The 24,877-nt window shown below is 38.5% G+C and overlaps 1 protein-coding gene across 5 annotated transcripts in view; it reads right to left on the bottom strand.

Annotated features, from left to right (window-relative positions):
• Nucleotides 1-24,877, bottom strand: part of KMT2A (lysine methyltransferase 2A) — a 79,871-nt gene that overhangs the window by 9,792 nt on the left and 45,202 nt on the right. For 3 of the 5 annotated variants that reach the window (XM_079105220.1, XM_079105222.1, XM_079105224.1), the window contains 19 exons: nucleotides 24,612-24,732; nucleotides 23,322-23,444; nucleotides 22,715-22,899; nucleotides 21,703-21,876; nucleotides 20,741-20,851; nucleotides 20,373-20,446; nucleotides 19,491-19,684; nucleotides 19,046-19,152; nucleotides 17,714-17,851; nucleotides 16,546-16,704; nucleotides 15,677-15,794; nucleotides 15,480-15,558; nucleotides 13,989-14,149; nucleotides 13,601-13,786; nucleotides 9,151-13,393; nucleotides 7,911-7,991; nucleotides 6,828-6,889; nucleotides 5,541-5,711; nucleotides 3,389-3,463 (listed from right to left, as the gene is read on the bottom strand). In XM_079105220.1, coding sequence (XP_078961346.1) covers nucleotides 3,389-3,463; nucleotides 5,541-5,711; nucleotides 6,828-6,889; nucleotides 7,911-7,991; nucleotides 9,151-13,393; nucleotides 13,601-13,786; nucleotides 13,989-14,149; nucleotides 15,480-15,558; nucleotides 15,677-15,794; nucleotides 16,546-16,704; nucleotides 17,714-17,851; nucleotides 19,046-19,152; nucleotides 19,491-19,684; nucleotides 20,373-20,446; nucleotides 20,741-20,851; nucleotides 21,703-21,876; nucleotides 22,715-22,899; nucleotides 23,322-23,444; nucleotides 24,612-24,732 — 6,562 coding nt within the window. The remainder of the gene's footprint in view (nucleotides 1-3,388; nucleotides 3,464-5,540; nucleotides 5,712-6,827; nucleotides 6,890-7,910; nucleotides 7,992-9,150; nucleotides 13,394-13,600; nucleotides 13,787-13,988; nucleotides 14,150-15,479; nucleotides 15,559-15,676; nucleotides 15,795-16,545; nucleotides 16,705-17,713; nucleotides 17,852-19,045; nucleotides 19,153-19,490; nucleotides 19,685-20,372; nucleotides 20,447-20,740; nucleotides 20,852-21,702; nucleotides 21,877-22,714; nucleotides 22,900-23,321; nucleotides 23,445-24,611; nucleotides 24,733-24,877) is intronic. The other 2 variants (XM_079105221.1, XM_079105223.1) reach the window with 1 other exon arrangement.

The raw sequence follows: 24,877 nt of genomic DNA, 5'->3' as shown, positions 1-24,877 counted from the left end.
GGTACAGAACTCGCTTAGCATGTGTGAGGCACTGGGTTTGATTCTCAGCACCACATATAATTAAATAAATTAAATAAGATCAATCGACAACTTAAAAAAAAAAAAAGACACACTGATGGATCTGAACAGAGGACCTTGAAGGGTAAGGAAAGTGGTGAGAGCTGAGGCTGAACAGGACCTTGTCAGGTGAAGATTCAGACTGGAAACCTCAGGAGAGCAGGACCAATCTACTTCGGGCACATCACAGGTATTCAATACCTACTTACTAACATGCTTAAAGAGATGAGGATTTTGTTCTACAACCAGTATGTAGGCAACAGTAAGAGGGTTTTGAGGTACCTCTGATGATACCAAACACTATACAGGAAGAGAAATGGGAGATTCAGGCACTAGTTATAAGGTGCCTTCATATTACAGGTGAAAAAACAACACAGGCTATACCTGAGGAAGGAAAGAAAGAAAAAAAGGATGTGACTGATACTTTTGGGGTAGAATCAAGAGATGGGAACAATGAAGGAAAGAAGGATATCAGGATTGACTGGAGTTGTCTGGGGAATGGTGGATCAGCACTCAGCGTTGAATCACAAGGTATAATGTGAGAACATGGGAACTGCTGAATAAGTCTAGGGAGTGTGCAGAGTGAGGGGAAGAAGCTGTGCACCCAGGAGAATCCCTTTTCTTAACTCATTTGCCATCTGTTCTTTTAAAAAATTAAATATAGTTGAGCTAGTTTTTTAAAAAATTCATAAGTAAAGGGGCTGGGGAGATAGCTTAGTTTGTAGAGTGCTTGCCTGTCAAGTACAAGGCCCTGGGTTCAATCCCCAGCACCACAAAAAAAAAAAAAAAAAAAAAAAAAAAAAAAAAGAAAGAAAGAAAGAAAGAAAAATTTGTAAGTAAAATAATCATGGAAATAAGTGAAACGGTTCAGAGAAGTACAGTTGCCCATTCTAATTCCCCAGGTCCAGGTCCCACTTCTCAGAGACAACCACTATTACAAATACAACTTAAAAGAATCTAAAGGAACTATGATCATACTAGATACACACTGTTACAAACTTGCCTTTTCAATTAGTTAACTTTGAACTTCTTTCTAAATTCCCTTATTGAAGAGTAATTTGAGTTGCTTCCAGTATTATATGCTGTAATGAACATCCTTATACATTTTTATGACTTGGCTGAGGCTACCTATAGGATAATTTCTGAAATATGTAATTGCTGGATGGGATGTAATTTGAAAATTTTAATAGCTATTGTTTAATTGCTCTCCCAAATGGTATACCAGTAATTTATATACCCACCATTAATGTAAGAGAGGGCTCAACTTCTTCATTGTTATCTATACTATTTCCAAATTCTCAATCTTTGTTAATCAAGATAGAAATAGGTAATCATATTTTAATATGTGTTTTAAAATGGAGTGAGATTACCTTCTCATGTTATTGGCCATTTGTATTTTGTGGGAGATAAGTCACCTATTAGGTTCTTTGCTCTTTTTTTGGTATTGAGAATTGAATCCAAGGGCACTTTACCACTAACTTTTACCCCTTTTTATTATTATTAATTTAATTTTGAGACAGGGTTTTACTAACTTCCTGAGGCTGGCCTCAGACTTGTAATCCTTCTGTCTCAGCCTTCTGAGTTGCTGGAAATATGGGCATGCACCACTGCCCCTGGTCTTTGCTCTTTTTTTTTTTTTTTAAACTAAAAAAATCCCTGAAGGCTGAAGATTAGTTCAGTGGTAAAGCATCTGCCTAATATGTGCAAGGCAGGACTGGATTTAATCCTTAGTACTGCACAAGAAAAAAAACTGAAAAATTTAAAACAAGAAAATACACTGTTATATCAGTCACATATGTACCTGCCATCGAAAATGAATAAATATTAATATTTTATAATATGTACTTCAAATACCTTCCCTGTCTTCCTTGTTAAAAGAAAAAACTAAAGTATCATAGATAAGGTTCTTCTATTTTTAAATTTTTTTGTGGTACTGGGATTGAACTCAGAGTTATTCTACCACAGAGTTTTTATTTTGAGACAGGATCTCAATAAGTTGTCCAGACTAGCCTTGAACTTGTAATCCTACTTGCCTCAGCTTCTGGAGTAGCTGAGATTACATGTGCCACCATACTCAACAAAAAATTCTTTTAAATATTCCTTCATCTACCTTCCCAGGACCAATCTGAAAGAAGGTAGGAGGGGTAGACAGATGTAGAAGAAACAGTCAATGGAAGGTTTCTGTGTTAGATTAATTAAAATCCTTCATGTTCACTTAAAACAAAAGTATTAATAAGTTTTAGGCTACATAAATTAAGTTTAAAGCCTAGTATTGATGAGAAACTATTACAACTTTAAAAAGGAGGTAAAATAAAACCACAATGAGGGGTTGGAGATGTAGCTCAGTGGTAGAGCACTAGTCTACCATGCCTAAAGCCCTGGGTTCAATTCTAGTACCCGCCACCACCCCACATGCACACATCATGAGATACCATTTCATATTTATTAGAATAGCTATAATATAAAACATAGGCAATATCAAGTGTTGACAAGCATATGGAGAAACTGGAACCCTTGTACACTGCTGGGAGCATGAAATGGTGTGGTCACTTTGGAAAAGAAAAAAAAAATTCTGTAGTTCCTCAAAAAGTTAAGGAAAGTAACCATATGACCCAGCAATGCCCATTCCTAGGTATAGACCCAAGAGAAATAAAAATAGGTTTGTACAAAAACTTGTATGTGAATATTCATGGCAATCATTAGTAAGAATAAGAAAGTGGTTTGGGGGAACAATTCCAAATATCCATCAATTGATGAATGGATAAGCAACCAGTGGTATATTCACAAAACAGAATATTAATTTGGCAACGAAAAGGAGTGATATATGAATGCAATGTTATAGCAGTCAGGAATCTCTCTCTGCCTTTTCTTTTTTCTTTTGGTGATAGGGATCAAACCCAGGCACCTCGCAAATGCTAACCCCATGCTTACCCTGAGCTATACCCCCAGCTCAAGAAGGAACCTTGAAAGCATGGTTAAGTGAAAAGCCAGTCACAAATATATGATTTCCATTTATATGAAAGGTCTAGAACGTGTTGCCAGGAGATGGGGAATTGTCTACTAATGAGTATGGGATTCCTTTCAGGGATTATGAAAATGTTCTGGAGTTATAAGGTAATGTTGGTTGCACAATTCTGTGAACACACTAAAAATCACCAAATTATATACTTTAAATGGATGGATCATATGGTATGTGAATTATACCTCAAAGCTGTGAAAAATTATTTTTTTAAAAAAAGGTTTTCTTTTTATAGAATCAACTCTATAACTGAGACTAACAAGTTGCCAGAACATTCTGAGGGAGCAGTACAATAATTGCTCTAGCCATTACCTGCAAATGAGAGCTGCTTCAGGCGGGCATTTGATCGAGCTTCCTGGACTTTATCTGTCAGTGATTTCCAGGCATCTATAAGAAAATAAAACTGTAGGCTAGAAAGTATTCATGCCAACATCTCTTAATACCAACAGTATGCACAGGCATTATACTTAGAAACCCTATAGTTGGAGCACATAACCTGTTCAGACAGTGTTTTGTTGTTTTTTTATGGTTTCAATCAATTGGGTGCATGAGGAAGCAGCTGGAAGGTGTACTGGCCATCAGTGTTTCCTTTTTAGAGGTCACAGAAGCAGTCAGGAGATTCCTGCCCTCTGAGTCCCCAAAGCATTCACACTCCCTGGTGGAAGTCTGGGTGCCACACCTAAACATTTGGAATTAATCCTATTCCCTGTGACCCTAACCTAAATAATGCTAATATCAAAGATGCAACCAGGAATGTGGAGTGGTCATAACCTCTTAGTTCCTTAAAATTAAGGTCTGGGACTAGAAAACCTTTACAATTCCTTTGATTTCTAACCTAAGATTCTATAATCTTTTACTACTGTCTGCTAGACATTTATACTTGGATTTCTTATTGCCATTCTACAACTCAATTATTTCTTTTGTAGAACTCATACTTTTGCCTGGGCATGGTGGCACATGCCTATAATCCCAACGGTTTGGGAGGCTGAGGCAGGAGGATTGAGAGTTTAAAGCCAGTCTCAGCAACTCAGCAAGGTGCTAAGCAACTCGCAAGATCCTGTCTCTAAATAAAATATAAAAAAGGGCTGAGGATGTGTCTCAGTGGTTAATGCCCCAGGTTCAATCCCCCATACCAAAGGGGTGGGGAGGAAGAGCTCATACTTTCAAACTAGTTATTTTTTTCTTATTATTATTTGTACTGGGGATTGAACCCAGGTGTACTTCACCACTGAGAACATTTCCCATTCCTTTTGTTCTTTTTTTTTTTTTTGGGTACTGGGGATTGAACTCAGGGGCATCTGACTACTGAACCACATTCTCAGCCCTATATTTTTGTATTTTATTTAGCGACAGGGTCTCACTGAGTTGGTTAGCACCTTGCCATTGCTGAGGATGGCTTTGAACTTGCAATCCTCCTGCCTCAGCCTCCTGAGCCACTGGGATTACAGGTGTGTACCACTGTGCCTGGCTTATTTTTTTAAATTTTGAGACAGGGTCTTGTTAAATTGCTAAGGCTAGTCTTAAATTTGTGATCCTCCTGCCTCAGTCACTAGGAATACAGGCAGCTCAGAAGTCACCTCCTTTTTGAGGGTTACCAGGGATTAAACCCAGTGGCACTGAACCACTAAGTCACATCCCCAGCTTTATTTTGTATTTAATTTAGAGCCAGGGTCTCATTGAGTTGCTTAGTGCCCTCGCTTTTGCTGAGGCTGGCTTTGAATTCACAATCCTCTTGTCTCAGCCTCCCAAGCCACTGGGATTACAGACATATACTACCAAACCTAGCTTAGAAGGGTCATCCTTGACTCTTTCCTCTCTACTCCTCATATCTAAGCAGTCACCAGATATGTCCATTCTTTCCTTTCCTTTCTTTTCCCACATGGGTTTTATTATGACGTCTAACTTTGTTCACATCCCTTCTTCAAAAGCCCTCCCCATTCCTGTTTGTCTAACCCAAATTCTATTATCTCCTTAAACTCAACCTCCTATAAATCTCATGGGTTTTTAGATAACCCTAAGTTACTCATAGTGACCTTTCTTACCTTTGAAATTCTCTAGTACTTATAACCTAGAGAACATTCCCTACTCCTTCAATAGCTAATGAACACCTACATTGCCAGGGATACCAAGATGAATAGGAAAGTAAAATCTGAACTCTTTTACACTGAGTTAGTAAGACATAAAAATAAAAAATTTACAAAGTAAAAGTTTTATGCTATGAGAGAAGAACATATAAAATTTGAAAGGAGCAAGTGGCAGTGATACATAATCTATTTCTCACATGAATTACAGATATTTATCTAAGATAAACTTTTCAAGGACAAAGAAAATATACATTGCTTCCTAGGATCCTTCATACTATCTGGCACAAAATTACCCACCTCAATGACATAATACACATTAAGTACAGAGATAATTGAAACAGGGCTTCTGCTGGTTGGTCTACCTAATTTAAACTACTCACCTTCAATACTTTCTGCACAGATCTGAAAACCATCATCACTTGAAATTTCAAAAACTAGTCCTTTCTTGGGCTTTTTCTCAGCTATGCTTTCCTTCCGCTTTTGTTCTTGTTGGAGCCAAAACATCAGTGGAGAGCTGAAATTACTTTCTTCTTCTTCCACCGCTTTAGGTTCTATGAGGAGGCAAACAGGAACCAAATGGTTGCAATGATAAATGCTTACTAAACGCCAACTCTGTGCAGAGTACTGTACATGCACTATCTCTAAGCTAACAACATTGTCATTGTTGGTATTACTATTCTCATTCACAAATAACAAACTGAGGCTCAAAGAGCTTGCCCTTGGTTATAGTTAAAGTGACTACAACTGTTTTTTTGTTTTGTTTTGTTTTGAGCATAAAGTTATGCAGCTTCTCTGGTAGTTTCTCATATGATAATCTGACAGTTTTTCCATAAGTAATTGTTCTCAATAAAGACTAAAAAAAGTAATAATAGTTAACATGTGTGAAGTACTATATCTCAGATACTCTTTCAGAAACCTCACAGATGAACTCATATAAACCTTACAATAACCCAGTGAGGTAAGTATTGTTATAATCTCCATTTTAAAGGTAAGAAAACAAAGGCAAAGAGAAGGGAACTAACTAGTCAATTTCACAGAGTTATTGGGTGGCCAAGCTGGGATTCCAACACACCTGGTTCCAGAGTCTGCACTCTCAGCCTCCACCTCCCTTGCCTTCCTCCATCAACAGATGTATCAGCCCTCTAGCAATATCAGCAAATCATCAGGATGTGACAATAAATCTCATGCCTTGGCCTTTCTCCACCTGGTTCTCTTCTGGAAGTCCCCTCTACAGAATAGGGCAAGGCCTTATAGGCATGGCTTCTGATCTTAAATGCAGTGCCCAGTTGTTTCCTGACCAAATTCGTTACAATAGACGAAAAATGCTAGAAGATGTATCTGATGGTGTAACCAAAATCCATCTAATATAAATGGTTCTTGGTTTCCTATAGCAACAACTAAGGGATAAAGCCAGGTTATCTCTAGCTATTTAAGTTTCACCTTTAAAGCCAGTAGAGCAGAAGAGTATTTACAGGCAATGTTTTGTGTCCCGTAGCTGACAGATAATCACAAATTATGTAGTGGAAGAACACCAGAAGACAGGTGGTGAGTTTCTGTCTGTAACTTTGACCGATCACTTAACTACTTTGAAGCGTAGAGGCAAAGTAGGTAATTTTAATCCTCCTAGCTTTAAAATTCTGATACTAACCAATTACCAACCCACATACCTGTACTTTCTTGTTCATTTGCTGGATTTTGGTTTGCTGGAATCTCTGGAATAGCCGCTTGTCTAAATGAAAATAAAGCCAGATGTGAGATGCAACTTTCATCTAGGCATTATATACTGTCATTGTCCTTGAACATCATTCAGTTGTTAGTTATACAAAACTTGCTGAATGAACACCACCAGCACCACACTACTGAATGGCACACAAAATAAAACTGTCCTTTATGGGGCTGAATTTGTGGCTCAGTGGTAGAGCACTTGCCTGGCATGTGTGAGGTCCTGGGTTCAATACTTAGTACCACATATAAATAAATAGACCCACTGACAACTAAAAAAAATTTTTTTTAAAAAACTATCTTATGAGATTCCTTTCCAAATACTGACATTAGGTATCTGCTTTCCAAGTTGTAGACTGTGCTCTTGAAATTCTTCTCATACCCTTAGTTTTAGGAAAAAATGAAAGGATACTTTTATTTTTCATTTTCAGAAGCTATTCTACAGTTACTTAAATAAATTAGCTGGTTTAACTAAAAATAAAAGTAAGCTGCATGAACTAGTAAACCATCATCAATTTTCACTTTGTAAAATTAATAAATCCTGAAAAAATCCAAATGTGTATCCATATATATTAAACAAACAAGTTAAATAAATCATTGTAGATCCACATAATAGTATTGGAGGCAGTAACTCAAAAAGTGAAGTTTACTGGCACAGAAAGATATACAGGAAACAATTCACTAAGTGAAAAAAACAAGTAAAAGATGGTAGGTATGTTGTTATTCCTCTTACATAAATAAGTAAATACATATTCACATATATACCATGTATATCTGCATATGAATATACACATCTGCATGCATAAAACCAAATCATTATCAATAGCTGCCTCTAGGGAATAGATTGGGAAGGGGTGGGCAGGACAAATAGAGAACCATTATCCAAATGATTCTATGCCATGGTTTTTTATAAGCTTTTGTTAATTCCATTAAAAAAAGGACTACAAAACCGAAGCCAATGCAAATTGGGAGGAACTATTTTTTAAATGACAAAGACTTAATGTTAGAGAACTAATTTTTAAGTTTACCCTGCAGGCTGCCCACACTCCTTTTCTGAAGACTGTTCCACACTAGCTGTATCCTGCTGCTCAGCCTCTGCTCCTGGAGTCCTGGAACAGAGAAGCATTTATATCTTTGCATGAAACCCCAAGTACATATGTTCCAAATTAAATATGGAGACCAATCTAAAGAAATGACTCTATCAATAGTTGATAAAAGGGCTAGGGTTGTAGCTTAGTGGTAGAGCACTAGCCTAGCACTGGGTTCAATCCTCAGCACCACATTAAAAACAAATAAATAAAGGTATTGTGTCCATCTACAACTAAAAAAAAATTTTTTTAAAAGTTGATAAAATTTGTGAGGCTACAATAGATATTTAGGGTAATAAAGGTTGGAATAATGGTTACCTGGAAGGGTACTGACCAAGAGAGGGCACAAGGGGCCTTCTGGGGCTCTAGAAGTGTTCTATATCTTTATCTGAGCAGTGGTCACGTAGTATATACATATGTAAAAATTCACTTGTAGTCTGTGTGCCATCACACCTGCCTGTAATCCCAGTGGCTTGTGAGGCTGAGGCAGGAGGATCCTGAATTTAAAGCCAGCCTCAGCAAATTAGCAAGGCCCTAAGTAACTTAGCAAGACCCTGTCTCAAAATAAAATATAAAAAAAGGGCTGGGAATGTGGCTTAGTGGTTTGAGTGCCCCTGGGTTCAATCCTGGGTACCAAAAATAAAATAAAATAAAAAATCATTTGTTGGAGTGGGCTTATAGCTCAAGTGGTAGAGTGCTTGACTAGAATGTATGAGACTCTGGGTTTGATCCTCAGCACACATAAAGATAAATTAATAAAGGTATTGTGACCATCTACAACTAAAAAATAATATTAAGAAAAGAATCACTTGTATACTTCATACATCACAACAAGGACATTTTAAAGACTCTGAAGCTACCATACCACGTGAGCCCACCAGACAGGAATAAGCATTTTCTAGTATCCTAAAAACTCAGCACAGGAGCAAACAGCAACACTGTTTGCAATCAGAACTAAGAACATTTAGAGATAGTTCTATCCAAACCGTCCATCTGTGGGGCTAAATTTTGCTCTATTAATAATCACTGGAAGAAAAAAAAAATTAAAGTTAAAACCCAGGAAACCCAACTAATGTAACTTACTTCCAAAAGTCCCTCCCCAAAGACTACTGTTTCAACAGCCCCTAATCCAGAGCACAAAATCCTGCAGACACAACAGAGACAATACATCATGGCTCACCCTGTGACTGAGGTCAGGGACGCCGTGTTGGCTTCTTGGTCTGGAATGTGTGCTTCTGAAGAACTGGTCCGCAAATGGGAAACTTTGTGCTTCTTGCCATTCCCTTTGTCCAGGGGCAGCTGAATCCGTTTGATTTTTGGTTTGGGTTTAGTGGGAGCTGGAACTGAGGGGCTCACTGACTGCTGTCCAGAGGATGGAGAGCCCCCTGGAGAGGCTGAACTGGCTTGCATGGCTGAAGGTAAAGCCTTGTTCTGCTCTAGCCCCACACTATTAGGAGCATCTACTGTCTGGGTGAAGTTGGATACCTGGGTCCCGGACGCAGAATCAAGGTCACGCTGGGAAGAGAGGATCCCGGCTTTGCTGGCCAGGAGCTGGTTCACGTGCTGCAGCTGATAATGTTCTTCTGCCTCCCCAGCTGGTGATGGAGCTGTCAAGCCCGCAGTCTGAGGAGAGGGAAGCACACAGATGCTAGATGCTGCCGTCATTGCAGCAGTAGAGGGAGTCTGTGACGTCCCCATTTGTGGAAACATTCCTGAACTTGGTGGTAGAGCCACAGGCTGTTCCTGAATGCCCAGGCTCTGCTGGCTGGCTTTGATTAGAAGATTGCTTATTGAGCCAATATCTGGAGTACCAAGCAACCTCCGGTTGGTTAAGGTGACATGTCCTGGAACTGACGCACTACTGGTAGGAGTTGTTGTAGTTTGCATGGATACCACATTCAAGACAGAGGAACTGGATGCCAAGCCAGACACAGGCCCTGAAGTGAGGTGGCTAGTGTCTTGGCTTATTGTTGATGTGCCCACCGCTGTGGCAGCAGTTCCTCCCACACTCTGTGGTGGTAACAGGGGTGCCTGTTCAAAATACATGATGCCAGATTTAGATCTTTTTATGATGTTGGGGACAGTTCGATGAGATGAAGTATTAAGTGACCCCAAATCTAATAGATTAGGATGATTTGAAAGTTGGGAGGGTGTGAAGTTAATCAGTGTCATATTAGAAACCACATCAGAAGGGGCAATGTTTGAAGGGGTACTAGAGGGAGCAAGTTTTTTATTCTTTCGGGTATGTAGACGAGAGATGGGTCTTTTCTTGAGTCCAGAGGATGGAGTGGCTACTGTGGTAGTGAGGTCTGTCCTCTGGCTGGCTTCTGAAACCAAAAGCTGGGGATCTGGAGGAGGCTGAACCCCAATAAGTAAGCCTGAAGGAGGACTGCTGATGTTGGGTGGGAAACTACTTTGAGTAGCTGCAGGGAAGGAATGTAAGTGCTGGTGATGAGGCATGGGGAGCAATCCTTTGCTAGTAGGAGGGAAGAGAGGTTGAGAAGCTGGCAAGCTTGGATTTAGTCCTGTGGTTAGGGTGAGGCCACTTCCCATGGGTCCCAATACTGAAGTATTTGTTTCCATCACACTGGGTGAAGAACTAACAGAAGAGGTCAACTGGATTTTTTGGGTCACTCCATTTGGAAGAGTTTGGAGAACATAAAGTGGCTGCATGTTTTGATTAACAACAATGAGTTTCTCAGTGGCTGGTTTCAGGTGGGGTGGAGTGGTCTGGACAGCTGCATTAGAAATCTGAGATGGGCCGGGACTATCAGTAGAATTGGGCACATACTTCTGGTTCTGGATGGGAACAGTAGGGGAAACAGGTACCTGGAGGCCAGGGGTGCTACTATTTCGAGTTAAATCCTGATTGTTGCCGTGACCTTGCTCCACTGAACCACAAGGAGGGCTGGAGATGTGGTCTGCATCCATGTGTCCTTGGATAAAGTGATCAGGAGTCATGTGGCCTTCAGGAGTGGAATCTACTCCTGGACTCAGCAGTGCTGGGTCACCTTCAGTGGAGGCTACAGACTTTTCTGTGATGGTTACTCGCTTCTCCCCTGAGTCTGAGATGACAGCCAGTCTACTGGGATTCTGGCTAGGGACTGTAGGACTTCGGGTGGTCAGGACAGAGAGATCAGATGGCAGCTCTAGAGGCAACTCAAACTGCTCCTCTGCTGAGATAGAGGAAGAGACACTACTGTCCACAGGCTCTGTTGTGGGCAGCTGCTGAGAAAATACCTCAAAAAGACCCATGTCCTTTTCACGATTACTGTCAAGACCCAAACCTTCACCAAGATTCAGGAGTTCTGAGGAAGATGACTCTGGGCTCTCACCCAAAGCCTGCATGGATGGAGTATTCTTCAGCACAAAGTCCATAATGTCTGAAGGCAGGATATTCCCACAGTCATCACTATTGTTATTGTCTGAATCTGATTTCAGAAGCTCAGTATTATAGGTATCCAATAGATTTTTGTCTGAGGGGGTACTTGTGTGGACCCTGCGGCTTGACTCCAATGAGCTGAGCTGAGCTTCCAAGGAATCCTGTCCCTGCGTTTTAACTCTGCTTACTGAATGACAGTTATCCATCTTTGGCTCATTTTTGTGGCCAACAGAACTCTTAATGACATGTTCTTTTTCTCCAGCATCCTCAGGTCGATCAATCTTTAAATTTTCTGTTCCATTTTCTTTACTGCTTCTTTTTGGAATCTGGCTGCTTTTCCTTGTTGTTGCTGTGACACTGGTATCACTCTCTGTCCCATCATCAACACCATCCAATTGTGAAATTTTTGGAAGATCACATTGTTCCTCTTCCCGAAATAAATTATGGGATGCCAGCCGTTCCTCTCCACCTGAAGAAATGACTGTTCTTGTGAAGTTGTAATAGTATAAGTCGTCCTCATCTGAAGTGCTCAAGTCATCAGCCCCATCCACCTGTCCTTCAGCTGATCTCTTCCCTCGCTTCTTCCCGGTGGAGCTGCTATAGAATGGAATGTCTTCTTCACCATAGGATCTGACTCCATAGAGTGGGGTTAGCCCAAAAAACATGTTAGAACGTGCACGGGCACTGCGACGGGGATATCTCCTCTTGAAAGAGCTGTCCTCCTGAGGTTTGGGGCCGTCTGGAAGCATGAGGTTTCTATCTTGTACTGGAAGATTCTGATAGTTGTTACTTTGAGAATCCTGGGATGAGGTATTATTAGGGCTTGGTTGAGCCACTGGCCCATCTCCTGACCTTTCGGAGGCTGAAACTGGTTCTGTTGGTGATGCTGACTCTATTTGCAAAGGGGAGGCAGGACCACCTTCTTTCAGTGCATTTTTGGACTGATTCTCACTTTCCATTTTTAGAGGTGTCAATGTCACTTTGACTGTGCGTTTCCGGGGTGCTTCCTTGGCAGGTCCTTCTACTTGCATGGATGGAACTTTGGGGACTCCTGAAATAGAAAGGACTTTATCTCCAATCTTATCAGAAGAAAGATTATTACATGGTCGTTGCCCCATAAACTCAGGAGTCAAAACCTCATCCACAAACTCTGGCTTTAGGTTTCCTTCCTCACCAATTGTCACCTGTCCAGGTTCCAAAAAGGATTTACTGGAATGCTTTTCTTTAAAAGTTTCTTTACAAGACTTTTTCCCTTTTGGTCTCCTGTCTCTGGAGCTAGATGCCACATGTTCACTGATAATGGATGATTTGTTGCTCACTCCAGAAAGTTTCAAGGTTTTGACTTCCGTATCTTCATCTGGAGAAGGACTGGCCAATTGGGTAGAATCTGTATGTTGGTCTCGATCATTCCTTTGCCCTCTCAAATGAAGTTGTGGGAAGGAGAAGGCCTCTTTAGAAGAAAATGGCACTGAAGGAGGTTCAGCAAAATTGCTGATTTTACTAGCATTTAATTCTCCAGAAGCTGGGTTATGAACCTGTGGGGCCAGTTTAGGAATTCCAGGGTAAGCCACATTATGTGCAGATCCCTCTGAACTCTTGGAACTCAGCATTTTGGTCTTTTCTCCCTTTAACGAGGAGTTCTTGGATGCCACATCTGAAGGACCTGAATGCTTCATTTCTGAAGATGAAGATGCATCCAAGTGACTGGTTTTAGAGCCTACAGTGACCACCGTCCTTTGCAAACTTGAAGAGGTGGGAGTGCTGTGCCCTACGTTAGCACTTGAATTCAGTGGCCCTAAGGCATGATCAATTGCTTTGGCACTTGACTCGGGATCTGTAGGGTTCCCAGTGGTGGAGACTGAGGAAACACTATTCCTGGAGTAAGTATTTCCAGTTCTCATTGGAGACATTATCCGGAGCTTAGACCGTTGGGGTGACAAGGAAGAAGTACTGTGTCGCCTGGAGCCAATGCTTCGCAGTCCAGAGGAGAGTAAAGGGTCACCCACTGTGACTATTTCATGAGTGGTTGGGGTAGGACTTCCTGAAAAAAGAGAAAAAGCAAGAAAGGCTATCATAGAGAGAACAAATATGTGGAAGTCACTGGTTTTAATGACTTGATTACATCTATCTATAGGTAATTGAAAATATCTTTTCAGTAGCAAAAGTCGCCAAGATAAGGTTGCCTGAAAGAATTACAAATTAATCTTTGGACTGACTTTGGGTCAAGTATGTCAATGAAGTCCTTTACCTGCAGAAGGCAATGGCCGACAGCCAGGGGATCTCTGTGTAGGAGAGTAACTGGGTGTTCGAATCCTAGGGACCTTTGAGATGACATGATAATAACAGGAGCTAGAGGTTTGCGAATGAGGAGGTCGGTCTGGTGATGGAGGACTTAGAATTTCAGCTGTACTCTGACTCTCTTTAGATGAACTTTCTGTGGGAGGAAATAAAAACTCTTAACTAAAAAAGCTTAAAGTAAAATATCAAACAAATGAACCAATAAAAAGCAAGCTATTCGGTAAATGTCAAACTAGAAACAAAGAAGACCTCCCAAGCAAATAAATGGCTTTTCTTTCCCCTTTTCGATCTCAGTACATACTCCCAAAACGCAAGTCCTGTCTCAATTAAAGACTAACCTGAAAATGATGATGGACTATGGGCAATGGTCCGATTTTCATCATGTTCAACAGTGCTGTTGATATCTGGCTCTACAACTGGAGGGCGGCATTCCACTATCTTGCATGTGTACACGCAGCGCTTGCGAGCATCCGTGGTGCTCCAGTACACCCGGGAACACCTGGCAAACAGATAGGAAAAATCACATATGAGAGGTCAGAAGCAGAAACTGACATATGTCAAAACCTCTCCTCATGCTAGTTCTCTGTCTTGATTTAGAGAATTTACCTTTATTTCATGGGTTCTCAGTATAGATTCCTCTAGTTAGGTTGCTCCAAGTTTTGAAGTTCTTACTATTTCTTAGCCTCCCCATAAATAGAACAAGATCTTTTTTTAATTGAATTGTAAGCAGGCATACAAAACAGAAAAATATTCTAAACTCAGAAAAAGAAAACACTATTACTAAAAATAGTTATTAACCTTCAAGAAGTAACTAATGGGTTGGGGATATAGCTCAGCTGGTAGAGTGCTTGCCTCACAAGCACAAGGCCCTGGGTTCAATCCCCAGCACCACAAAAAAAAAAAAAAAAAAAAAAAAAAGTGACTATTGTTCCAAAATGTATACAAAGTGAAGTCCTAAAATAAAGGACAAACCAGAGGTGTTTGGAAATGTAATTGCTTCAAATCTGCTGAATGCTGGTGGAGACTTGTTTGTACAATGAGCTGCACTATCAGAATTGGAATACAGAATAAATCGAAGCATATACTGCAAAATGAGACTCCAATGAGGGAGACACAGGTAATTCTCAATTTATACTGTCAGCTTGTTGGATGCTTAAACTATTTCATAAAAAAGATTATAGGTTCTGACTGGAGAATCTGATTATTATTTGGGGACTTAAATTTATTTATTTATTTATTTTTTTTTGGGTGCTGGGGATTGAACCCAGGGCCTTGTGCTTACAAGGCAAGCACTCTACCAACTGAGCTATCTCCTCAGCTCCTGGGGACTTAAATTTTTATAAAGACCTATAAAATATAAAACTAGGGGAGTGCAATTCAGTGGTAGAATGCTCATGTTGTATGTGCAAAGCCCTGTGCTGGATTCCCAGCACTGTGAGAGAAAGAAAGAAAGAAAGAAAAAAAAAAAAAAAAAGTAAGATTGGAAACAGGATCTGAGGTGCTTGATTCATGAAAACATCTGGACTTCTGCATCCAGATGAATGGGATTTAGAGGAATCTTAAGAGACTGATCCTGTGTTTTCTATTTAGGTTTTATTTGGAAATTATTCTAAAATTATACCAATAACATCTTGCTCCTATATAGGATTTACCAGACTTGAAGGGTTAGTCCTACAAGCTAATGAACTAGGGAACTAACAAAAAAGGTCTTTTTTTTTTTTGCAGCAATTAAAACTAGCTAACAAGCAATGCCTCTGCAATTAATGATCTGTACATACAAAGCTTCAGAGTGCTCAAGTTGTGAGGGTTAATGTCTTCTTTTTACTTACTGATATCCAATAGGAAAGAGCTTGTCTTCACAGTCAGAGAGATCATTCAGAATTCCTAAGCAGTCAATCGTCATTGAGCCTGACCAAGGAAAGAAGTGATTAGAAGATGTAATGGGGAGGGTCATTTTATAACTGAGGACTAGAAAGTGCCATAATGACAATACAATCCTCCCCAATAATCCAGGCCTACATCATACCAATCATCATGTGGATATTTTCTGGTTCTAAGCCATTGAGGAACTTCCTTCTCAAGCTGATTCCTTCAAAGTCCACAAACACTCTTCTAAAAACTTCAAATCCATTCTCAGGAACCACCTTAAATAAAAACCCAAGATTGCTGTTAATAGGCTGTCCCTTTACACATTATACTCATGGTACTGACTTTCTCAGAGGGAATATACAGAGTATCTCAAAATCACCCTTCAGTCTTACTAGAAGCACCTCTTATTTTTCATAAACAGGTGACTCTAGGAATGCCTAGTAGGAAGGCAGAACTGAATTTACCATTTTGCTATTTTTTAGTATTTTTTTCCTAAATTCCTACAAAATTAAAAAAGCAACTAAACAAGTCATAAAAAAGACTTGGAGGAAACTTAAAGGTATATTGTGAATTGGAATACATTGGCCTGAAAAAGCTACATAATATGGCATTCCAACTACAGGAAACTGGAAATGGCAAGATCATGGAGATAGTAAAAAGATCAGTGATTTCCCAGATCACTGGGACAGATGAATAGGCAGAACACATTCTAGGGCAGTGAAAATATCTGCTTGATATTACAGTGATAAATATCTGTCATCATACATTTGTCTAAGCCCACAGAATGTACAATAACAAAGAGTGAAAACTTAATGTAAGCTGTGGATGCTGAGTGATAATGATGTATTGATGGAGTTTCATCAACTGCCTAGAGGGGGAAGCTATTAATGGGGGAGTCTGCATGTTGTGTAGAGGCAGGGAGTATACAGGAAATCTCTGTACTGTCTGCTTAATTTTGCAGTGGACCTAACAGTGCTCTAAAGAAATAGTCAAACATATACATAAAAGCAACTAAAGTTATCTCACCTCGCCTTTGATCAAATCCCGATGTCGTTGACAATACACTTTTTTATCATCCAGGAAGACACAGTTCTTGGCTCGGGAACACATGAAATGATAGTTGCTGGTGCAGGATGTAAGACAGCAACCCACAGTGGCTCCTGGCTTTTGGCAGAATTCACATCTCTAAAAAAAAACAGAGCCCTATTTAGACTTTCAGACATTTTTAAATGTTTGTCATCTCAACATATATATAGATCATCCCATTCTCGCTTTTCTCAAATTAATTTTGTTGATTGGTAATCTGTTAAACTACAGAAAAATCCTGAGCAGAAAAGCTTTAAGTCCTTTCCCATTCTCCATACAGTCTTTTAGCTATACATTTAAATATTACAACTGGATTTAGTACTTGGTCTAAAACATAGTTTTTCTAGGATTAATGTCTGACTTATAAGACATGAAACTCTAAAGATCAATTCTAAAAACATCACCTTGCAAGAAAGTTATATCCCAAAGCAACGATATTCTACAAGGATTTTACTAGTCAGAAACATAATGGTTCTTCAGTTACTAGACTGACATAACAAACTTATGGAATGATTCAAAGATTTTCTTCAACTGGTCCTGTATGTCACCACCTTATTTTGTTAGTCACAATCTGACTCTGCTCAAGGCAGGAATTTCTTTTTGTGCTCACCACACAATTTACTGTTGCTTCTTTGCAAGTGCTATTTTGTTTGTTGGCTGGCTTGTTTTACAATCCTTCATTTTCTCCTCTCCTTCAAAACAGCTTTTAAATTTTTACTCCTTCAATGCCTTTTTTGATTACTCTCAACTGCAACTGATCACTTCCCATATCTCTTCTTCATGTATTTGTATGATTTTATTCTTTGGAACTTCAGAATGTTGACTCAACTGAGGTTTCAGAGATCATTTAGACTAAATGATCCCCTAATACATTGATACTTTTCTCACATATATAAATTATCTCCCAAATTAGGTAATACTTTTCTATTTCTTTTGTATCTGTCTTCCAAGGATCAAGAAATCTGCCTACAATGTATGTCAATATTTGTTGGATAACTACTCTGAAGATACTGTGAAAAATCCCAGCAAAGCAGCATTTACCCACAGAAAGAATATCTATAAATCAAAAGGACATCTCTTCCATAAAATTTACCCATTAAGCTCTTACCAGCTGCTTGCCCCTGATCACAGCCATATGCACATTCTTTAGTGACCCATCATCATCTTCAAACACTTCCGCTGACCACAAAGCACAATTTACATGTGTCCATTCATTTTGACCAATGTATAGCAAACGACCAGCATCCTATGAAATAAAGAGATTTCTTTTTTCTTGAAGAATAAAATGTCAAAGGAGGCTTTCCTTGATATTAGCTTTACCTAGAGAAGATTACCTCAAGAAAACAAATAAAATTCTTTAATTTAGGGATGTACACAAAAATCACAATATTTCTGTTTTCTACTTCAACTTTCAATATTTCTGTTTTCTACTTCTTTTATTTCTAGATTACTTTTTCTGTAGATTGGGAATTTTTATAAATCTGAAGAATACAAAAATGAGCAATATGTGACAAGTTTATATAATTATGCATTGACTTCTTTAAAACCGTATTTCAAAACCAATTTTCTCAGCCTGCATTAAATACTTTTTGAAAAAATTGAAAGCTTAGTCATGTGCAGTGGCACATGCCTATAATCCCAGGGACTTGGGGGCTGAGACAAAAGGATCACAAGTTCAAGCCCTCGACCCCACCTGACCCCCCCCCCAAAAAAGAAAAAAAAAAAGAAAAAACAACGACTAAGGATGTAGCTAGTGGATAAATTGCCTCTGAGTTAAATCCCCTGCACCCTGCCAGCCCAAATTGAAAGCTTACTCTGTGCCAAACATTAAGTGAAGGCCTTGCATATATTATTTCATTTAATCCTCATAACCACTCTGAGGTAAGCATTTTCATCTTCATTTTAAAGCTGTAACTGAGGGTCAGAAAGTTTACACCACTGACTAAGGTCAAAGGGTAGGTAGTAAAGCCCAGAAGAGAACCTAGGTTGCCTGTCACAACAACTGGAGCTCTTAACCACTCTGCTGACTTACATTAAACTGAACAAGCTATGCAATATGTAACTTATATTTTACTGACTTTTGTGAAATTTTTGAGAAACTTTCAGTAGAAAATACTGGACATCAGGGCTAGGGCTTAGTTCGGGGTAGAACACTTGCCTAGCATGTGTGAGGCCCTAGGTTCCACCCCAATACCAAACACACATACACACAAAATTACTTGACAACAACAGGTTAATAGGTTAACTTAAGGCAAATCGATTAATTTGGCTTTGAATCAACTATAATCAGTTATAATTTTTTTTTAAATGCCACAAACTGATAAGGGGACATTCATTAAATAAATGGGATGCAGTCATCACATGTTGACACAAAGGATAAACTATAAACTATTCACGTGAAGTGCCTATTAACTAGGACCTCAGGTTCCAAAGTACTTACATTAGCACTGTCATCACCATACATTAAACATAATGCACACTGTCTATTATCTTCTATGCCTGGGGGTGGGTTCAGCTCTGGACTGTCTTCTCGGCTCCTATCAGTACCTTGGAACCCAAAAGACATTCAGTTAAAATTATCAGTACTAAGTCTGATTTTCAGGAAAAAAGAAACAATTCAGTTAAAATAGTGTGTAAAAGAAATACTTTGGGAAAAGTGTTCAAAGTTATGCTACCTCTCCACCTACGTGATACTGTGTTTTTACATCAAGGCCTTGTTAACATCTCAAGTATGCAAAAACAATGATGCTATTACATTTAAGCATGACCTGAAAATTCCTTTTTAATATCCAGGTATATTAAATTTTTTTCAAGTACATTAAATTTAGATTCACAATGTCAAATATTTGCACCTAGCAAGAAATGGAAATTCTTTGGTGCCTTACTCAAAATTGGTGGAGTAGGAGGATGTAGAGGAGTTGGTGAGTCTGGTTCTCCAGGCCCTTTGGGTTTGGGAGCTGGAATGATTTTCTTCATTAAAGGAGGCTGCTCAGTGTGGCTGTTTTCCTCTCGCTCCTGCCACTGAGCATAATTATGGTCAAGTGAAGGTGGAAGCACTGCGTTTGGTAACATCCCACTGCTGAAAATAATTGATTCAACAAGTATTTATTGAACTCCTACAATATATCTAAAACCACAAAAAATCAAAATCTTGATATCATCAGGTCTTGGACCCATGTATGAGCTATTTACAGAATGTAAGAATAAGTCACAGAATTTGAAAACTGCCAAAATACACAGAACTTTAATTTTAATATCATAATCTCAACATAAGTCACCTAAATTTCTAGAAATAAATGATAACCCTTTTGAAAATCAAAAGCAGGCTGGGGATGTAGCTCACTGATAAGAGTTCTTGCCTAGCATGTCTGAGGCCCTGGGTTTGATTCACAGAGCTGTGCTGCTGCACCCCCACCCTGAGAAAAAAAATCAAAAGAATTTACAGGAATAAAATTAAAGGTTAAATATGAAGACTCAAGAGTAGTAGACAGCACCATTTGAACTAAGTAAAACAGAACCCAATTAAAACAAGTCCAACTATGTGGCCGTACCACATATGTCTTGCCCCTATGCCACAAAATAAAGTTCCCTTAAACTTAACAAATATGTAAGTGAAAAAAGAGGCAAGAGTCTACAATGAACATAAAATGCTGGCTCCAAACAAGCACAAAAAGGCATCTCAACTGATTCATATTATATTAAAACTTCCTAGAACTCTGATATCTAACTGACAAGGAATAGAAAAGCGTAGTACTTAATTAACTTACTTGCTTGACACTTTATTTGGCTCCCAAAACCTTGACTTTTTGACACTGAACCATGGAAAAACTCGCTCCATTTGCTAAAAGAAAAACAAATAAAGTAAGCATGTGAACATTCATTTGGAAACGTCAAAAAGCTGACAACTTCACACCAGCATCTGTTAATATGAGAATATTTTCAGGCCACCAAGGCAAAGTTCCATCTACTCAGGCAACTTCACCCACATCCTCCCCAAGAAGTGGAGGAACAAAAGAAACTAAAAGATATTTTGCACATGTGGCAAAGCAAACAGTAAAAGAGAATAAGTTCATTGTATTCATGGAGCAATTACTCATAGGTAAGCAATAAAAACAGAACTATTAATATCATTCACCCGAATAAAGAAGGACTTGACCATGCTGTTGGCTTTTTTAATCTCTGGCTGCCCTCCATCTGAATTAATGGCTGCTTGAATGATCTTCACAATATCATCACTGAACTCCAACTGTATACAAAAATAAAACATTAATTATTCACAAAACAGCAAGCTCTCAAAATCACTTTCTCTTCCCTCTTTAATCATCCAGTACAGAGATCCAACTAAAAACTTATACCCTATTTTAATACAGAGTAACTTCTCTTTGGCTGAAGCCTGTGGGATTCACTTCACAACTAACTTAAGGCAATCAAGAGATTGCCTTAAGACAATCTAGACAGACTCACAATTTTTTATTTGGAACAAAGTAAGTATAGAATTGAATAGCAAATATAGACTATGAGATGATCATTTCCTATATGTTCTTTTTTTTTTTAACTTAAAAAAATTTTTTTTGGTAGATGGTCAGCATGCCTTTATTTTATTTATTTATTTTTATGTGGTGCTGAGAATCAAACCCAGTGCCTCACAGGTGCTAAGCAAGTGCTCTACCACTGAGCTACAGACCCAGCCCCCTCCTATACATTCTTAAAATCATAAAACTAAAAGGCATCTATCTACAAATAATATCCTAAGGAAAGACACATTATTCAGATGAGCACAAAAGAGAACTAATTAACTTCACATTAGCATTTTTCCCATAAACAGTTTTTAGTGCTTCCTCTTATAAAAATAATTTTCAGAGAACTCAGATGAAAGCCAAAGTAAAAAAAAAAAAAAAATTAAGACATTACCATATCATAACCCTTCTTATGAAACACAGGGCTAAAATAACTTACATACTTTTAGGTTATTTAAAGCTACATGACATTTCTAAATATAATACAAATAATTTTTAAATTTATTTATACCCAGCCTCATTCCACAAAGATCTAAGAAAGCTAAACTTGAAAGATTGGTGGTTTGCTGTACAGACATACCACAGATGTATAGTTCCCCTGGTCCATTTTCCTCTTGACTCCTTCCAGATCTAAAGGCTGTTGATCATCCTGTTTGCTGACCTCAGTAAGAACTGGGGGATCAGGTCCTTCTGGGGAGCTACGGGAAGGTATACTCTCCTCTGTCTCAGGGTTTAAGTCTGGAGGCTTGGCAGCCTGTTGCCAGAAAACAGACATTTCTTTAACATAACTCTAAAAATGAGGCATCCCATGCACATTCTACTAAAGTTAACGAAGATGGTACTGAGTAATTCATATTACAAAACAGAGAGCATGAAAAGAACCAGAGATTTCTCAAATAGAAAAGTTAAAACAAGCCTGTTACCTAATAGCTTAGTTAGGCTAGCTTAGGAGTATCCTTGAAAATTTCCAAACCTGGTATAAAAAACTAAAACTGTGTCTAGTTCCTTTGGAATATGACATAGATGACAACTCTTTATTTTACTCAAAAACACAAAAAAGAAGCATCATTAAAAGATGAAATAGCAGCCTCACTCTGAGTTAAAGTTATCTAGGTGTTCTTTCAACATTATACCTTTTTCCAATGACTGACTACTTTATAGATGTATAGTTTACAACTTGGACAAAAAGTAGTAGTTTTCAAGTAGATTACTGTGTCTGCTCCCAATATTGCTCTTGCTCTAATTCTAATTCTAATTCTTGCTCTTGCTCTAATTCTTCTTTACTCCAGTGGAGATTTTGTTTTCCCCTCTAAAAAACAACTTTACTCTGGGGTAAAGTCCTTCACTGTCTCCCCATTATCATCAGAGTTAAAAGTCCAAATTCCTTACTATAGCAGTGAGGCCTATTACACAGAAAAACCTACTCTAAAAAATTTCCCCAATGGTTATCACCAAAAGAAGTAACTATAAATTAAATGAAAAATGACACAAAACAAACAACAACAACAACAACAAAAAAATACCCTTTCTATTTTTAGGTAAAAACCACCTAAGAACTAGCTCTCAGAAAACAAAATGCAACTTCAGTTTACCTGCCGGTAGCGCAGCAAGTGGCTGGTAGTCCGTGAATTCAACAAGGCTGTCAGAACTTGCTTCAGAGAAATCTGTAGCTCTTTTTCGAGAGCCAGTCGCCACTCAGCAGGGTGCCGCTCAGTACAGTTGACACAAGTGTAGGCCACACTTTCTGGCAGATTAGATAGAATCTCATACATCTCATCTAGGAAAACAAAAACCTATAATGAGGAGGTCCTCTAAAGAGTAAGAGAGAGAGAGAGAGAGAAGGTAAACAAACTACGCCACTGACCTCACTATAGCTGTATGTAGGAACCAACCTGAGATGCTACTATACCGTAGCATCTCATACACGCTGATCTCCCAAAGGGACGTTATTAATACTAACCCAGGATTTGGTTATTGGAGAATCAATAGATTATGGTACCCACAAAGGACAAACAATAAGTAGAGGGATATGTTCAGGAGAAATGAGCATAAACAACACAATGCTGCTTATTCTAGAGACCAAACAATAACTTTAAAAGGACTTCAAATAGCTCTACCAAAATCAGGTTTATAGTGCTCTGGGGGCTATAAATGCAGCAGTACCTAGGGAGAAAGAAACTGTAATAAAAAGACTCCAACCTTCTGTACCTGAAAGATTCTCACATTTGGAATGGACCCAGCGATCACACTTCCCACACTGCATCATCTTACTCTCATAGTCGTCATCATCATAACACTTGTCACAGAGAGGGCAGAAGTTTCCTGAAAGCAGAGTAGAGATTGCAATAGTGCCTTGGTTCATACACTAATGCTTTTAAGGCCCTCAACCTAATCTATATCTGTATTCTTCCAGACTAGCATTCATTTATGAACAGTAGTATGGACCTACAATGACTGTTGACACATCTGCTAAGTATTAAGATTATTCTGGACTTCTAGAATACTCCTAGGAAAGATATGTATGTGCCATTATTTCTCTTCTTTAGACACATTAATAAGGGTCATGAGATAGATTTAAGATAACATAATAGAAAAAGAAGAGAATCTCTTAAACACTTAAAAAATGTTTAAATTTTCAAAAACAGATGGCAGTATAGGAGTACAGAACAGTTAATTTAACTTTTTTCTATTCCCAGTGTTTTTACATTAGAGCTCAGAGCAGCACTATCTAAAATTCAGTACTATATACAACCTTCATCTATTTGCTTTATCTGTGTATCCCCTCTATTATTTATTACATAATAGAGTTCTTTAATCTGCTTATTTTACTTAAAATAATTCTAATAGTGACTTTATATCATTATTAGTCTAATTCAATAAAATAACAGTTCTAATGTATTGGTTTAATTTTTTTCCTGGCATACCTATTAAAATAAAATGCTTGCTGGGCACAGTGGCACACTCCCATAATCCCAGTGACTCAGGAGGCTGAGGCAGAAGGAATAAGTTCAAGGCCAGGCTTAGCAATTTAGCAAGGCCCTAAGCAACTTGTGAGACCCTATCTCAAAATAAAAATAAAATTTAAAAAAGGGTTGGGGATATATAGCTTTGTAGTAATGTACCCCTGGGTTCAATCCCCAGTACCAAAAAAAATTTTAATAAAATTACAAAATAAAATGCTTGAGTACTACTTGGGGTCATTTCTGAAAAAATCAAATGTATGTGTATCACACTTTGGCTCTTACTGGCTTAGAGCATTCATTTGCAGTTAGTTATAATGAAAACTCCCCTTCTATCTTCCTATGGAAGTGAACAAAATACTCCAGTTTCTAAGTAGTCTCTGCAAAGGAAAGAGCAGCAATAGGAACACAGGAATGTGTCTAAATGGCATCCTTGACAAAATGAGTAAGACTCTGTACTTTATTCTCCTAGAGAGGTCAATTAACTTTCAAGACACCAAATATGGACAAAATTGGCTTTTTTGGGTACCTTTAGCAAAGAGTTTGGCACAATCATGGCACAGTGAAAAATCATGAGACCACTGTGCATCCCATCCTTTGCCTGGAGTTGTGGATCCACAGCTCTTGCAGCGAACACACTTGGTACATATCTGGAAAAGAAATTCAACAAGAATTTCTTAGTTTAATATCTTTCCTTATTTAAAATAAAAATAAAAATTAAAAAGATCACAAATGCTGCTCATTTCTAGATCTGACTTCTTTATTAAGATGACTTTTCCTAACGAGGTAAAAAGA

The sequence above is a fragment of the Sciurus vulgaris genome (assembly GCF_902686455.1).
Source record: "Sciurus vulgaris genome assembly, chromosome: 11".
NCBI lineage: Eukaryota > Metazoa > Chordata > Mammalia > Rodentia > Sciuridae > Sciurus > Sciurus vulgaris.
The sequence above is the reverse complement of the archived record's forward strand: the minus strand, read 5'-3'. Positions and strand labels throughout refer to the sequence as shown.